This window comes from Prionailurus viverrinus, chromosome X (assembly GCF_022837055.1).
Source record: "Prionailurus viverrinus isolate Anna chromosome X, UM_Priviv_1.0, whole genome shotgun sequence".
Taxonomy (NCBI): Eukaryota; Metazoa; Chordata; class Mammalia; order Carnivora; family Felidae; genus Prionailurus; species Prionailurus viverrinus.
This window is the reverse complement of record NC_062579.1, coordinates 91672432-91689285: the sequence shown is the minus strand read 5'-3', so window position 1 is coordinate 91689285 and position 16854 is coordinate 91672432. Positions and strand designations below refer to the sequence as shown.

Genomic DNA, 16854 nt, shown 5'->3' with positions numbered 1-16854 from the left:
CTCCAGGCTCTGAGCGGTCAGCACAGAGCCTGACATGGGGCTCGAACTCACAGACTGCGAGCTCATGACCTGAGCCGAAGTCAGACGCTCAACTGACTGAGCCACCCAGGCGCCCCACTGTGTTTGTTTTTTTTTTTAAATCTATATCCTCTCTCTTCCCAAAGACAACACAAAGTCACATCGAATCCTGTGTCTCTGCAACCTGACAAATCGCTCCTTGTGCTTGCCATTGGTAGTCTCACCTCCATGCCCGTGTTCCTCTGCCCTCCCCTGAACTTGGAGGTGGTGGGCCACGAGTAAGATGAAACAGAAGTTGCTGGACTTAAAAGAGCCCAGGTCCAAGACACCATTTAACCTCTCTGACCTTAGTTTCTGTTTTGGGTTTTGGTCTGCGAGATGGGCTCCGTGATATATTCTGGTAGCAAAGACTTTCCCAGGTATTACTGGCTTAACCTCAGATGTTCTTTTAAGTTTTCTTTATTTTTAAAATTTTCTCTGAGAGAGTGAGAGAGCATGGGAGGGGCAGAGGGAGAGAGAGTGAATCCCAAGCAGGCTCTGCACTGTCATCGCAGAGCCCCATGCGGGGCTTGAACTGAGATCGTGACCTGAGCCGAAATCAAGAGTCGGACGCTTAACCGGCTGAGCCGCCCAGGCGTCCCACCTCAGATGTGCTTAAGGCCCGGAGCACCTTTGTTTCGGAGACTTAGCTGGGATGCTGTTGCCATAGCTTGAGGGAGGGGTAGCGAAGGCTTGGGTTGTGAATGTGGAAAAGGGAGTGGCGGGTTGGAGGGACGACACAGAAGCAGGAGCGACAAGAATCGGGAACTGGATGCAGGGCTCAAGGGGCCGGGAAGGAGGATGCCGTGCTGTCTGTGCGGGAGCTTTGTAGCGTGACTGGGAGAGAGTGGGACCAGCCCCCGCCCCTCGTGATCTTTGCGAGGTGTGGGAGCGCTCTGTGCTTCCAAACAGAAGCAAACGCGGTCCAAATGCGTTTTTAAATAACATGCACTTCGGAGGACTTGCCACCTGGCTGCCTAACCTGATGTTCTGTTCTTATCACACAGCATTCGGGTGTCTTTCCGTCCTCCCCTCCCTCCGGACTTTCTGATGAGCCCCAGTCCGCCTCGCCTTCGCCCAGCTACATGTGGTCCTCCAGCGCACCACCCCGCTACTCTCCACCCTATTACCCACCTTTTGAAAAACCACCACCTTACAGCCCCTAAAGAGGAATGCCTGTTGGCTATCGAGATTATTGTGGCTTTTGTATTTCTGCTTTAGTGGAAGTGTGTAGGGTACAACGTTTAAGGTGTGATTCTTACGCATACGGTTTTACAGAGGCTTGCCAAGCCAGGGAAAGATAGGGATGAAGCTTCTGCGTCATCAGTGCAGAGCAGGGGTGGCTAGGCTGAACCCAGTGCTTCCAAGAAGGGCGGCAACACACTCTTTAAGCAAGGCTGCGGAGCCATCCCAGCAAGAGGCGTGTCCCGCGCGGACCTGCATTTCCCACAGGCTTGGCGTCTGCGCTCTGCAGAAGCGTGGTCACCGCCTGTTTCACTCTGTGTAAATGCAGGGGCCTCCTCGGACGCTTGTAGATTGCCACCCTAGCACCTTGGTTGAAGCACCTGGCTTACGGGCCCTATCTTTCCCTACCGCCAACGTCGGTCCCTAAGGAAAATTTCCCAGATGATGGAGCTACGCAGTGGTTCCAACACAGAGCGTTCCGGCTAAGATTTTGTTTGCTTTTGTCTGGATGTTGAAAAACGCTGCCCGTATCTTGTACTCCTTTTCTTCTCCGTGAGTATTGTAAAAATGGCTGTTGTGATCATTCAGCTCAAGCTTTTGTTATCAGTACCTCCCAAAGGGAAAAGTGCAATATTCCCTCGACTAGCGGGAACAGGGTTGATTGTTTAGGAAGCACTGAAATACAAAGAGTGACATGTGAAGTGCTGTGAGTAGATCTCAGTTCTACATCCGGTAACTTAGGAGACCGCGGTTCCACTGCAGGACGCGGTACTACAAAAGACATTTGCTACGGGAGATAGAAATCTGACGGTTAAAAATGCCAGATTAGGTTCTTGGGTGGTGATAGGAATTGTTACTAATCTTTGTGACTATTTAATCTCCAAATATTGTGCTTCGATCCCAGCAGACCGCACGTATCCTGCACCCCACCCCAAAAGAATCATCCTTTTTTGTGTGGAGACCAATCACGACAGTGTTCAAGATTATGAAAGTGTCACAATGCCGCTTTAAGTCTGCAAAACCTCAAAAGTCGCCAACCTGACAAATTCTTAAGTGTTACCGTAGATTTAAAAATCCATCTGGCACATTGTGGTAGGTGTTTGTACAGTTCTTTTAATTACACATAGCTTTAAACCATCAACCTGACGAATTTAACACTCTGGCACCCATGCCTTCAACTTCAGAATGAACACTTTCACTGCGATCTTACGCTAACCTGAGGATTGACTGATTTAAAGGCAGGCTGCTAATCCTACACTTGTATAATGTAAAAATACAGGGGCTACAGGAGGGTACCTAATTAGACAGTTCTGCAAACACAGAACACATACTGGAAAATTTTCCAGCCAATTTCGCTACCTCCCGACTTGATGGATTCGAGGTAGCAGGCAAATGCTGGTGCTCCCATCTACCTTGTAGACACCCAGCCATCGAGAATTAGCAAGGCACGACAAGTGCACCCGTTGTTCACAAATCAATGTTTGCAAAGCATTCGGTTTAACTTCCGGCACCGTGAATGATGTCTCATCCAGAGTTCAAATCGGGAAAACGAAAATGATCCTTTTGTGTTATGTAGAATTACTATTATTTTCTACACTTCTGAGCATATTAAATTCTATTGGATTTCAAAAAGGGACTAGTAACCAATTGACTTACTATACAAATACCACCTTGTAATACTCAATGACATTTTTTGCCATTTACACTTTACCTTTTGCTTTAGTGAACGTGTATGAATATTTGATTTTTTAAAAGGCACCAGTACACAGTATATCCTACATTTATCACATTTCTTAAAGTGTTAAGACTCTGACTCATTTCTATGTATTTTTCTTACTTTAAAAAATAACTTGAAACAGAATAGATTTTGTAACACTTAATTTGAGCAGCTTCTTTTTTTATTACATTGAATTCTATACAGTGCATGTTACCTTAGAAAAATTAATATTTGCTGCTTTACTCTTTTGCAATACATTTGCTGTAATGAAGGAATTTCTATTTCCAATATGGACCTTGACTGCATTTTGTAATATTTACTGCTTTATTCCTAATTCTGCTTTAAAGTATTGAACTGGGCATGAAACATTAAAATATTAATCCAGAACCTGTATAAACTGGATGTTGCTTAAAATCTGTATCACTGCCATGTTGGGAACCCAGACTGCTTTTGTGATGTTTCAGATTAATAAAACCGTCCTCCTCCTTATTCACTTACGTGCGTCTTCATGGAACGTACAAAAGTATCACAGACACCCCAAAGCCAGTGACAGACAACAGCCTACTCACTTCGGACTAATGTGGCTCAAGATACCACAAGGATGCAATTAACCCACAAGCGAAACCTGTTAGAAGGTGGGGGGGGGGGGCGGGTGGCAGTAAAGTGTCATCCAGACTGAGAAGGCATCTTGAGACCAAACCAGGAAGCAGCAAGCCACTCCATTCGGCTTGGCTTCCAGAGTTTCCCTCCGGGCAACTTACTGGCTGGGGCGGGGGTGGGGGATGGAGCGGACGACAACCCAGGTGCTGCGAAGCTATTCTCCACAAAGCGCGGGCCTTAATCCACAGATTTTACAGAGCGTGGTGGTGAGGTCAAAGTGTAGTTTTATCTAAAGTGGTGCCATCTGTGTGCCAGAGGGGAGGGGAAGAAATGGTCAGCTCTGCTAGGTGTTTAAACACGTTTAGGAAAGCTCAAAACAAGCCTTCCTGCATTCTGGTCAGGACATACATTAACCTCCAAGGGGCCTGGCCCATGTAGCCCCAAGGGAGGTCATCGCACAGACATGACTAAGATGGAGAGCCAAAGATGGAGTCGGTATTGTCAGCACTCCTACAAACCTAGTAGTTTTGTTATGCTGCCGTCAGAAATACCCCCAGTCTCCTACTACAAAAACTGAAAAACAACAGAAGAGTAAAGTCTATACAATTTCCTTTTCTTAAGTAAGCTCTATGGCCAATGTGGGGCTTGAAGACCCCGGGCATGCTCTACCGACTGAAGCCAGCCAGGCGCCCCAAGTCCACGTAATTTCTGAAAGATAATCTCGTAAAAAATACGCTCAAAAAAATCAGAATTATAACATTTTATTTTTGCCATAAGAAGCTCTATGAACTAATACCAGGTAATGGTTAATGAAAAGAACTTAAAGTCATATGACAGGGAAGATTGTACAAGTATGAACATTACAGTATTGGGTAGAGTCAGATGATGGACAGGTGAGGAAGCCAGTGCTGTTGAATTAACATTTAATCCTTTAGAATATGCATGCCTTGACAATACAAAATACCTTGACCATTTTTAACCATTTATCTTTTTGGTACAATGGAAAAAATACAACATCAATTCCTCGTAGTAGTTGTATGGGGGGATCATTACCACCGAAACGATAATGATCATTTCAAATACATTTTAAAGTAAATCTTGCAAGATTCTTATGGCATTTTAAAATCTTTGCTTACTTTGAGCATTTCATTTTCTATCATCTCTTTTTAACAAAATGCTATTTCAAACAGTTTCTATCCAGAACACTTACAGGTAATTTAGCACAGGAGCAAACTTGAAGCCAACTTAAAAGAAAAAAAGAAGGGATCTAATAGCCAGAAAACTAAATATTAAATAGGAAAACACGATGTTAAGTTTTAAACAGAATCTTGCTACAGATTTCCAACCCAATGAATCCTGGGGGTGAATGGTTTCAGCCCCGAACGAGTATGCCACACGAATTCTGAACTTTGGATATAGAAACTTCTTGAAGACCCTGACATACATCGCAGGGAAGAGTCTTCTGGCAAAAATACAAGTTAATTTTCCAGTTTTCCTTCTCCCAAGAAACTCTAGAAGATACCTTCATTAGGCACAGAGTTTAAGTTTTATATTCAGAATTTACATAGAGCACAGCAGCAGCAAATAGTTAGATCCGTATTACTCAAAATGGAGAGTTTTCCATTACAGAACTGGTTTGTCATAATAGCCTTGTAGAAACTCTCAAGTTTTGTTACGATCAACTCGTTTTCTTAGCAGTTGAGTTTGAAAGTTCTGGAAGTTCTGCTGGCATCGGTATCATTCACACTTGCTGAAGTAATTATGTCTAACTGGTAAAACAACATTAATGAAACTCAAATTTCCACTGAAAATATTTCCGAGTGCACCGTATAGTCAAAGAGTAATGTTGTCAATATCCACACAGAAATTAAACAGATATTGTGATTCCGGAGATCACAGTCTTAAATTGTAAGGTAACTTAAAAATCTTCCAAGGATTAGCTTACAAAATGGTTTGAAGGTCTAGACTCACAGAACAGGAAACAGTCAGATGCACATCACTCTAGCCCTCTGTAAGCAAACCATTATAATATTTTTCTTTCTTCTTGTATTATTGCAAATACGGAGGCCTGAGACCCTCCACTGCCAACTGAAACACTGAAACCATTATCTTCAAATCTAGCTCGCCATCAGAAGAATGATGCATACATGAGAAATTATGATTAAAGCTTTAAGTTCCGAGTCAAGAAATAGACTATTTTTAAAAATACGTGGTTAAAGAGAAGAAAATATCTATGTTGAATTAAGAAATATTTAAGCAAGGTTACAAATGACTAACAACTATGCACAACAATCTTTTTTAGTATCTATTAATTTTTTTCCTTTGCAAAAAGTAATTTACAGAAGTTCAACAAGTTAATCCTGTTACAAAGGCTAGGCTATACATTTGTTCCAACCTGCTTCCTTTTAGTACTAGCACTTCAGTGAGTTTTGACTTTATTTTCTAAGTGTTTAAATAGGTGTCATTTTAAAAGGAAGAAAGGTATACTTATTGTTCTCAAGAGAAATGGGAATCAACAAGCCTCTAGAACATTCCATATACAGTTTCTGATTGCTATAATATTGCAGCACTTTGCAGATGGAATGGAACTTAACTTCAGAAGGGGTAACAACCTAAAAGGTCTTGCCGAAAGGAAAATACTAGATCACGGATTCAACTATTTCAAACAAAAACTTCCTATTAGAAATTCTAAGTAATATGAACATTTAAAAATATATACCAGTAGCCTCCCGCCTAAAATATGTAGGAGTCTCATTTATGGAATCTATCATTTATAAAGATTTATACATAATGAAAGATTTATTTGGTGGCTTTCAAATTCAAACTTTGAAATTTCCCAAGGGAATATTTTTAACCATAGGAACAAAAAGGAAATCACCATTCACCTCCGCTCTCTATCACGTAAGAACACAGAATTCAAAACAAACCAACAGAACTCTTCCTCTCCTCCAGTCTGCAATACAGAGATTTGTTTTCCGTGAACACTTTCGCCCACGGAGACCACACTGCAAAGGTATATATATACAGTAGTCCAGCCACCAAAGTCCTTTCCAGACAATGGCAAGAAAAGTGAAACTTACAACTTAACTCTAATGAACTAAAAACTCTTTCTTCAGATGAGACACTTGTCTGCATGGCCATCTTCATGGCGGGAGGGAGGCAGGAGGTTGCTATCCATTTGGACTAGCAGAATACACAACCAAGCAGAGACTTATTCTGAAATTTTCCAGAACAACTTTAGAAGTTCTTGTTTACTTTTTATGCCATATCCAAAACACAACACACATTTATAGTCTCAATATTAACAAAATTGAGAATTCAGCAGTAAAGTGCTAACATGGAAGGGGAAAGTTGGAAGATATACTAGGGTAAGCTAATAACTCCAGTTATTTTTAAAGAACATTCAGACTGCTTCAAAATTCTATTCAGGAAACTATCTCTCCAAGCTTTTGTTGTTTGCCTCTTAAAAATGAGCTGAAAGAGAACTATATAAACAGATACTTGGGAGGGGGGGAAACTTCTCAATCTCTACTCAAACTTTCGGAACGATTTGCTTCTAAAAATTATCAACAAATAATCCAAGTAGACTGCCTTCAGATGGCGTGGCAGATCAAATTAACTCGTTTTCACCTTAATTTGTGTTACAGGTTTTCTGAAACCCTTGCCCCTTAATGCAAACCAGAGTTTCTGATACTTCCAAATTCAGTAAGATTCAGGTATTATAAATTCAAACTCAGTACTGCCATCTGTTACATTCTGTTTAAAAATGGAATCATTTTCCTGCTGAATAAAAATATCTTCCCAGGTCATTGGCTTGTTCTGAGGAGTAGATGCGGCCCCTACAGCAGGTTCTTTCCCATCATCAACCTTATACCCAATACCATCATCCTTCATTACAGGCATAGAGCCTGACCTATCAGAAAGATACGCATATTGTCTGATCTGTAAGGACCTGCACGGATGTAAACGATAAAGCTTTGCGTCCCCGGAAGGGTCCTGACTATGAACTGACTTTATGTGTGAAGACATAAACTGATAGTTGATGAAAGATTTGCCACAGGCCAAACACTGATACCTTCGCTCCCCCGTGTGATGGATTTCATGTTTTGTGCGATATTCTGCCAGAGGAAATACCTTCTCACAGTAACGGCAAGGATACTTCTTCTCCCAAGAATGAATGTTAAAATGTCTCCGCAAGCTTGTCAGACAGACATAGGACCTCTTGCACACAATACAGATATAATAGACCCTCCCATCTACTATTAACTCATAGTGATCATCGTGTTTTACTTTCATACGCTTGTTTGCCGTCTCACCGCTAGATGTTTTTGGTATCTCATTCTCAAGTCTGGCCTCCCCTTCATCAGGGTCATCTTTGACTGGGATCACTATGTCATAAGTATCTTCACCGATATTTGCATAAACCTTGCAACCCGTTGACAAGCCTTCAATCTCAGTGGCTGTATCTAAAGTAATGATCTTCTGACCCTCCATTAGATGCTTTGATCCTAAACCTGCATCGTTAGTGTTTCTGGTAATTATATCTGAAATCTTTAAAGAATTAGAAAGTGGCTCTTGCAGAAGTGTAGGAACCTGCATCTTCTGTATCAATGGTCCATCAAAAGTGGCATTCGGGGGGATTTCAGCCTGTGGGACCAAAGATGTGTTACTGACGGCCGAATCTGGACTGGAGCTAATAGTGTCATCATCATCATCTATAATTTCCTCCTCCTCCTCTTCATTGGCCTTGCTTCCTGTTAAAATAGCACTGTTTGGTGTCTGCGGATTCTGCACAAGTAAATTGATCGAAGGAGACATATGATTTGGAAGTGAAGAACTGACATTTGGTGGTGTAGTAAGTGGTGTCTGATTTAACAGAATAATGTTGGGAGTCAGATGTGTCGGGGCTGAAGACACCAGCAATTTTTCACTTCCTTGTGTCTGGCTCAGAGTTGCCTGATTCACAGCAGTAGGAAGTTTCTGAGTAGGTGTGACATTTGGTAAAGGGGGAGAGTTATTACTAGCACCGGGAGCAACATCTGAAATAGCAACGGAACCTGGGTTAGGCTGGACCTGTGTCACTGCATTGGTACTCGGCAAAGTCTCCTTTGCGGGCAGAATCTCAGAGCAGAAAATGACATCATCGTCATCATCGTCTGAATCGGTAACAATAATCTTTTTTGTCTCATAATCTTCAGCAGATAAGGAAAAAGACTCTGTTATAATAGGCATTATAGTGGCCCCATTATCTTGGGCTTCATCTTTTGATTTTGGCATTTCAAGGTTCTTGTCACCAGAACCAGGTGGTAAGGTCTCTGCATTACCATCCTGAGCTGTACCTGAGATGCTTTTAACCTGTGACAATGGGACACCAAGCTCTGCTATAAATTTAACCCCTAACAACTGTCCTGATTTAATCAGCTCATCAAGTAAATCTGATCTAACACGAACGATTTTAGAACTATAGATATAATTGAGAATTTCTGCAAAGATCTCTGCTCTTATAAAGCTCAGTTCAACAACTTGCCCAGCAACCGAGAAGAGCTGATGGAAGTAAGTACTAGAAGCTGAGAGAATATTCCTGTGGGCCCGGAATTTTCGGTCTTCCACGATGACGGTAACATCACAGAAGAGTCCACGGCCACGCTGCTCATTCAAGGAGTTCAGCAGACTGCCAGAGTATTGAATGTCTGTAGCCGAAATCAGTTTTCTACTCTCCATGCCTATAAGAGAAAGGGAGGAGGAGGGGGTGGGAGAAGATTAGAAAAGAAAAACAAAAGTACTTTATCATTCCGAATGTAAGCTACAGCACGGCGTCGCCAGGCATCAGGTTTTAACTGAAGGTTGGCCTAACTTTTTGGCTTGTATATAAATTGTTCACGCAGGCTGGTTTCTGGACCACGCAACAAATCTCATGACTTCCCCCCGAGAAGAGACAAGCAAGTTTTTAACTGATCTACAGATTTGAATAGTAATATCTCTTCCTCTGGATCTCAGATACATGCATCACCACTGAGAATTTCTTCAGATTAGAATGAATTTTCTTGGTTCCAGTTTTTGGGTTTTGTCCTCAAGAAGAGTTAAGAGTTCATTTTTAACGGTCTTAAAACTTCATGAAGTCTTCGTCGTGAACACACAGAAGTTATTTCACCTGTAAATGAATGACTTCAGTGTCAGAGGAGCTTGGTGTGTGCAATATCCATTCTATACTTTCTAAATTTTAACTCATCTTTAAGAACATATTCAAAAGCTACTCCCTGCAGCCAGAAACTGAATTAGTGTTTATCAACCCTGACAATCATTACCTCTAGACTGCCCATTATTTTTCTGTTCTTATTTAACTTGGAGTGCCACATCTAGATAAACTATGAAACACTATTTTTTTTTTACCTTCTCCCCTCTCCTCATCCTCCTTGCCCCTTCCCCTCACCTCTCTACTCTTACAATCTCCAGACGTGACTTGTAAAGAGTTTCAAGTGAAGTCAACAGATGCCTCTGTGAAAAAATAAGACTAAGGACAAGTCACCATTTCTTAATGCTTATTTGCATGAAAACACAAAACATTTCAATTTGTTGGTAAAGAATTATGGGCAGCGGTAGGAGAACTTTTTTATACCTGATGTGTTAGTGACAATGAAAACATAAACTTACTGGAACAGAGCGGACGGTTACTCTAGAAAAAGGGAGCAGGATGTCAGTAAAGAGCAATGCTGTGTACCACCCCCCAAACATTCTTTTTTTGCATGTTCCAGAACATACTCCTGGTAATAAGGATGCGGAGTTGTTTAAAATGCATACATGTATTAAATATATTATGTAGCTTTTATGTATTTATCTTTCATATATTTTATGTATGTACAAACAATTAGCTGATAAGTACTTTAGGTAAACACACACACACACACACACACACACACACACACACACACACTTTTATTGCTAATATTCTTTCCCTTTAAAGTTACCAAAACACTACCACTGTCATCACAGTGCTTAAGTTATATACACGTGGAGGGCAGGGCATCTCAAGCCTCTTCGAAATTTTCAAAATTACAGCTTAAAAACAAAAAGTAGGCAAAAAGCCTAGAAATGAGGATTTCAAACACCATCCGTTATAAGGCGTTGCTCGTTTAACAGTACCAAGGATTTCCAGGTGACCATAAAGGCATTCATCAGAGAGGGTGACCTTTGGACAGCGAGCCAGCAACCAGGGCTTCCGAAATATGGGGATTTCGACAGAAGTCGCTGCTAAGTGGGTAGACAGGTTTTTCGGAATCCGATTTTTGTCGTTTGCAAACGGGTTCCTGGAACGGGGTAATGCATCGAACGTACGTGTCCAGGTGACACTGGGGACTGGTTTCATTTTGTGTGGCTTTCCTCCCGCTTCTCCCCGTCAGGGTGGGCCCGGGAACCGCACAAATCGCTCTGAACCCTCCCCACGAGCTGCGAGCTGCCCAAGGAAAAGCCATTCCGCGTCACTGTGAGGCAAACCCCGGACCGAGGGCAGGTGAAGGTGGAAAAGCGAGAAACGCCATCCGCGAGGGAGTCAAGCCGACACGCGGCTCCCTGCGGCAGCTGCACCCCATCTTCCTTACTCCACCCCCTCTTCCCCATTTGCGCCCGGCCGGCTGCAACCGACGTTTTTCACCCCAATTCACGCGAAAAGGCAGCGTCCCGGAAATCCAGGAGGAGCTACGACCGGCACGGCGAGGGCAGGGGTCCTCCGGCGAGCCGGGGAAAGTGGAAGGTGGCGAACGCCGAGGGTGGGGTGTTGGGAGGGGATGAGGCCAAGCGGGCGGCATTGTTATGCCCCGGGAAGGGGACGGAAGGGGAGGATGGGCCGGGCAGAAAAGCTCTAAATCAAAGTAGGGGCCAGGAGGAGAAAAAGCAGGCACAAAAAGCCAGGCGGAGGGCGAGGGAAAAGCCAAGTGGGTCCCCGCGGCGGGCTCCCCACGCGCCGGGCCTACCCGGGGAACCGGCAGCCCCCCGGCCCCTGACGGCGGAGGGGACCGCGCCGCGGCCCTCCGGGCTCGTCCCCTCCTTCACTCCCGGGCCCACACAAAGAAAGGGCCGGAGGAGCGGAGCCTCCGACTCCGCCGCTTCCTGGTTCAAGTGAGGAGAATGCAAACGCAGGCGCGGCCCGGCGACGGAGGCAGCGGGCGCGCTCCCTCGCCTCTCCCGGCGCCCGGCCGGGTCCTCACCTGCTTCCCGGCGCCGCCGCTTCTCCTCGTCGGGCCGCGCGGACGGGTGGGAACCCTCCAACAACCAGAAGCCGGACTCCGTGGCGATTCGGCTGCTTCTTCAAACGTCGCTCCAGTCTTGGTCGACGTCGACGCGGCTGCCGCCACCGCTGCTACAGCTGCCCCACGCCGCCGACAGAGGGCACAGCGCGGGGGCGCCTTCCACTTCGGCGCCCTCCTCCTCCGAACGCGGTTCGGGCCTTTCCGGAAGGGCCCGAGCTCCCGGCGGCCGCGCTTCGGCGGCCGCGCGTCGGCGTCCCGCTCTGCCTTCGGCTCCTTCCGCAGGGGGCGGAGTGAGACTGGGAAGCTCTGGGAGCGTTCGGCCCTTTCCGGAGGGCGAAAGGGTGGGAAAAAAGGAAGGGAAAGATGGGGTCATGCCGGCACCCGCGTGGGATGGGAGGGAAGCGAGTCGCTTTCACCTAAATTCGGCGCCAGCCTCTAGGGCGTAAAAACTTTTAGAGACTGTACGAGTTTGCGAGTTGGAAGATGCTCGATCAGCCCGTTTCTTGGATGCTAAGCCACCTTGAAATACAATCTGAATAAATATGATAAAATCAAATGGATCGACTCAGGATGATTCAGGTTTCTAGGATAACAAGTTGATAACGACATCACAGTACTATTTTTAAGAAATAAATCTAGTGTTTGGACCCCAGGCTGTCTTCGTAATTTAATACTAAATGAAGCAGTACTATCTTAAATTCCTTCGTTTCAGCTATCGTTTACTGACCACCTGTCTGAGCTATACCAAACCTCAGGTTGCGTGGAATACAAAAATGAGTAGGCCAAGGTCTCCCTTTCCAAAGAGCTCAGTAGATGGGTACACAAACATCGACAGAAGTATTTGTGCAACGTACAGAACACAGAGAAGGAAACAGCAACCAAATATTCCTGTTTGAGCTGTATATCTTGAAAGACGAATAAATTAATACTTGCATTGTTAATTTATTATTTTTATTTCCATAGCATTTCCTCCTCAGAGGGTTTTAGTGTCTGACACATAGTCGGGTGTTCAGTAATTGTTTAATGAATAAATGCATGAATGAGTTGTAATTTTTTAAAACTCTCCGGTAATACATTTCTGAGTACCATGATGAATGAAGAAACAGAATGCGTGTTTGTAGAGCAAAATATTTCCCTTTAGGCTGATTATTGATCGTATCCAACTAAGGAGCCAAAATAGTGGCTTTTTGCTTCAACAATTAAGGCCATTCACTACCTTCATTTTCTTTTTTAAAAAATATGTATAGGAGGGGGGCCTGGGTGGCTCAGTCGGTTAGTCCAACTTCCACTCAGGTCGTGATCTCACTGTTGGTGATCTCTCTGATGGTGCCGAGCCATATATGTTTATTTTTGAGGGATATATATATGTATATGGTAACGTAACCATTCCTCAAAACTTGAATTTGCACCTATTTACCTTTCAGTCAGAATCCCTGTGCTTCCTTGCTACAAATTGTCTTGCTGAAAATGTCAGCATATTCCAGGATGAAAACAAATCTAACTGTATCTAATTTTGTTTAACATGAAATTGGACAAGAATGTCACCATCGATCCATCCCTAATCTATTCTACATTCTCCTCAATAAAGTAAAGCCACATAGTAAAATATAAAAGTGGTGTATCAAAAAAACCCCTAAGTGGTGTATTAGAGTTGTATTTTCGCATGGAAATAAGAAATTCACATGAAATTCCTTAGGCTCTTCCAGATTTTGAAATGTGAGAAACTAATGTGAGAATTACTGCATTGTTGGTTTTTTATTTTAATTAGGACTTAAAATTATGAGTTCCATTGTTTAATATAAAGACATTTCACAGGAAATAGGAGTCCACTGTTATAAAGGAAACTAAAGCAGAAGGTAGTGTTTTCCTGGAATTGAGTACTTAACAAAATGAGTTAGCAGATTTAACAAACTAGTTAGCAGATTAATGACCATTTTCCTGAGTCATCCTCTCCCAAAATTCAGTAGCAAAAAAAAAAAAAAATGTTTTTAGGAACCAGGACAAAGTACTTCTTGAAAATTTAGGACCTATTTACCTTTCAGTAGCTTAGTTGACAAAAAACTAAAATGAGACATATATTTGAAATAGGGATCACAGTGGCAGTAGCTACGGTCTTCATACCAAGTGTCGTTGGTTACCTCTCAGTAAACTGGAAGATGCAACATAGTTTCTTTTGCAACAGCATTAATAGCACCAAGGCCACCAGAAGAACTGCCTTGCCTTTCCCCCTTTCCTGAAAGGGCTTTAAAAATGTGGAGCCCACATAGGAAACCTCTTCTCTTCTGGCCGTGTCCCTCACCACACACCCCTCACCAGCCCAGAAAAAAAAGCTAAACTAAAATTTAAAAGCTACTGGGGTGACTTGGTGGCTACCTCGGCTAGGTGTCCGATGTTAGCTCAGGTCATGATCTCATGGTTTGTGAGCCCAAGCCCCTTATCGGGCTCTATGCTGACAGTGCAGAGCCTGCTTGGGATTCTGTCTCTCTCCTTCTCTCTCTGCCCCTCCTGCACTCTCTCTCACAATAAAATAAAATAAAATAAAATAAAATAAAATAAAATAAAATAAAATAAAGCAAAACAAAATCTACCTATAACTAAAGGGGTTTCAATGATCAGGAAAGGAAGTTCCTTGTAGGAAAGCAGAGCAGACCAAGAAATTTGAGTGCCCTTAATAATTGCGTTTCAGACAAGGTAATTGGAAAGTTTGGTTAATTTTCTGTTTCTTGACAAGTTATTTCACCTTTCACTTCCTTTATATCTGCAGGCTTAATCCTGCTTGAAATGACCCAGGAGATTTTAAAGAACAGATTTGGAGGTTATCAACTGCTTCACATTCCAGAAAGGTTTTTGATTGGCTGATTATGGACTCAGTTAGGGTGTATACCCACATTGTCAGTGTTTGCCTTGTTTGAACTTGATTAGGAATTCCACGAGGACAGCAACTGTCCTCTCCTGTGTCAAAATGCTGAGAATCTTGTGGGTGCTTAATATATATTCTGTTGATGATGCTAAAACATTTTTAAAATGGCATTCATCAAGTCCTAGAGCCTTTCCTCGGAGTTTGCTTAGCTTCACAGAGTTAGAAAGCTCACTGCACAAGTAGAAGAAACCACAGTAAGGTAGAGCAGGAAAACGAAGACTAGAGGAGCAGATGTGAATGGGTTAGGATTCTGATACGGCCACTCAATAGCTGTGTGACCTTGAGCCTGATTATTCATCTGTAAAACAGAGATAATAATACCTTCCCACAGAATTGTTTTGAGTTTCAGTTTCCAAAATATGACATGCTGTTTACCGCTTCCATGTCTGTGCCTAGAACCCTGCACTTGGAGTAACCATCCCTTTCATAGTCACACACTTTGCCTCTCCTGTTATTTGGCAAGTGCCTGGTCTTCCAGAAAGATGCAACTCAAGCAGTAACTTTCTTGTGGAGCCGGCCTGGATCTAATAAATGGTAGATAGATATGGCTACTTAATGTTGAATGAAGGAGTGTCAGGTACCCAGTAAGTGCTAAATATACATTTGCTTGTTCATCTGTATCCCCTTTTCTGCTTAATCCTAACAATTTTCTCTTTAAGTGACATGTTTGATACTGCTGGTTCTCTCATTCTTCTTAAAACCTCTTAAAGTCAATTGGATAGGGATAGATAACCCTCCTACTCAGAAAGAGGAAGTGGACAATTGCTGACAATAATACAATCTACCAAAACAAAACAACCATCACCACCACCGGGTAGCATATTTCAAATACGAAAAAAAAAATTGAGGGAATATACTCCCCATGAGTTCTTTGTGAAAAATTACTCAGCAACGTGAAATCAAATCAAGTAAGACATGCGTCAAAATAAAAAAATTAAGAACAGACATTCTGCAGCAAGCCAATCTAAACGGAGGACTAAGACCAAACGACAAGGTTGATGATGAATATGTGACAAAATGAAACCGTTCTAAACCCTGACACAATAAAAATCCATTCGTTCATATGTTCGTTCAATACATATCACTTAATACCCACTCTGTGCCAGGCAATGTGGTAGGCAGTGTGGATATAGTCTTCAAGACGAAGTCCCAGTCTTCATGAAACTTAGATTCTAATGGGAAAGGCATACCATAGATGTTTGTGTCTGTATCATCTAAATGTATAATATCAGATAGCAATGTGACATGTGAGGAAAAATAAACAGCATAAAGGGATGGAGAACTTTGAGGGCGCTATTGTAAATAGTGTGGTCGGGGAAGACTTCTCTGAAAAGATGATGTATGAGCAAACAACAGAATGAACTAAGGGGAAAGAGCTATGAAAATATCCGAGGAAGAACATTCTAGGCAGTGGAACGCGTCAATGCCCTTCAATCAAAGATCACTGGGCACATGCCCATAGTTGACAAGTTGAGTTCATTATTCTTTGCAGGGAGGGAGAAGGCACACCATAGGCAAGTGTGGGGCGTTTCAGTAAAAGGACATTAGAAAGAACCCATTGTATTATTTGGGCGACTCAGGGGGATGATCTAAGGAAGAGGGAGTTCACTCTAGATCAGTTGCTGTCAGGATGCAGGGGCAATTGTACCATTGGGCACTTCAGTACATCTTAACTCTAGGGAGGGCAGAAGAGAACAGGAATAAAGCTGTAATTGATAAAGTAGCAGTCACCCATTTTGGCTAAGAGAGGGGGGTGTTTGGTGTTTTCTGAGTGACACGGTGACCTTTTCTAGCTATGATTAGACAAAATTATCAATTGGCTTTGTTTTGTCTCACTTCATCAATCTCCTAGTGACTTCTTCTTAAGTTAATGTTGTGTGAGTTTATGTCCAACAGAAGATCATGGCCTGAGCGTTCTGCTACCTTGCAGATACCAGGGGCGGCCTCCCCCTTCCCCTTCTGAAACAGAAAATGAAAAACTTATAAGGAATAAAATTAAGAGGTGGTGGCGGAGGTACAATAATGACCTTCTCTGCAACAAAAATTAGCCATTTAATACTGTATTATTATTGTATGGGACATACTTAAACTAAAACATTGTTCGTTGTTTATCTGAAATTCAAATGTAAGTG

At 42.9% G+C, this 16854-nt stretch overlaps 2 protein-coding genes across 2 annotated transcripts in view; one reads left to right on the top strand and one right to left on the bottom strand.

Annotated features, from left to right (window-relative positions):
* The window catches only part of TMEM255A (transmembrane protein 255A), a 57286-nt gene extending 53844 nt beyond the window's left edge, over positions 1 to 3442 (top strand). Inside the window, exon 9 of the mRNA XM_047843071.1 lies at positions 1065 to 3442. Coding sequence (XP_047699027.1) covers positions 1065 to 1223 — 159 coding nt within the window. The 3' untranslated portion in view covers positions 1224 to 3442. The remainder of the gene's footprint in view (positions 1 to 1064) is intronic.
* Positions 3443 to 4304: 862 nt separating this feature from the next.
* Positions 4305 to 11899, bottom strand: ZBTB33 (zinc finger and BTB domain containing 33). The gene is made up of 2 exons (XM_047844504.1): positions 11761 to 11899; positions 4305 to 9282 (listed from the first exon to the last, which is right to left on the bottom strand). Exon 2 carries the CDS (start codon positions 9278 to 9280, stop codon positions 7262 to 7264), a length of 2019 nt encoding a protein of 672 aa, XP_047700460.1. The 5' UTR covers positions 9281 to 9282; positions 11761 to 11899; the 3' UTR covers positions 4305 to 7261.
* Between the last annotated feature and the right edge of the window lie 4955 nt (positions 11900 to 16854).

Coding starts and splice junctions, on each gene's coding strand:
- ZBTB33 (XM_047844504.1), bottom strand. CDS start 9,280: ATGGAGAGTAGAAAACTGATTTCGGCTACAGACATTCAATACTCTGGC.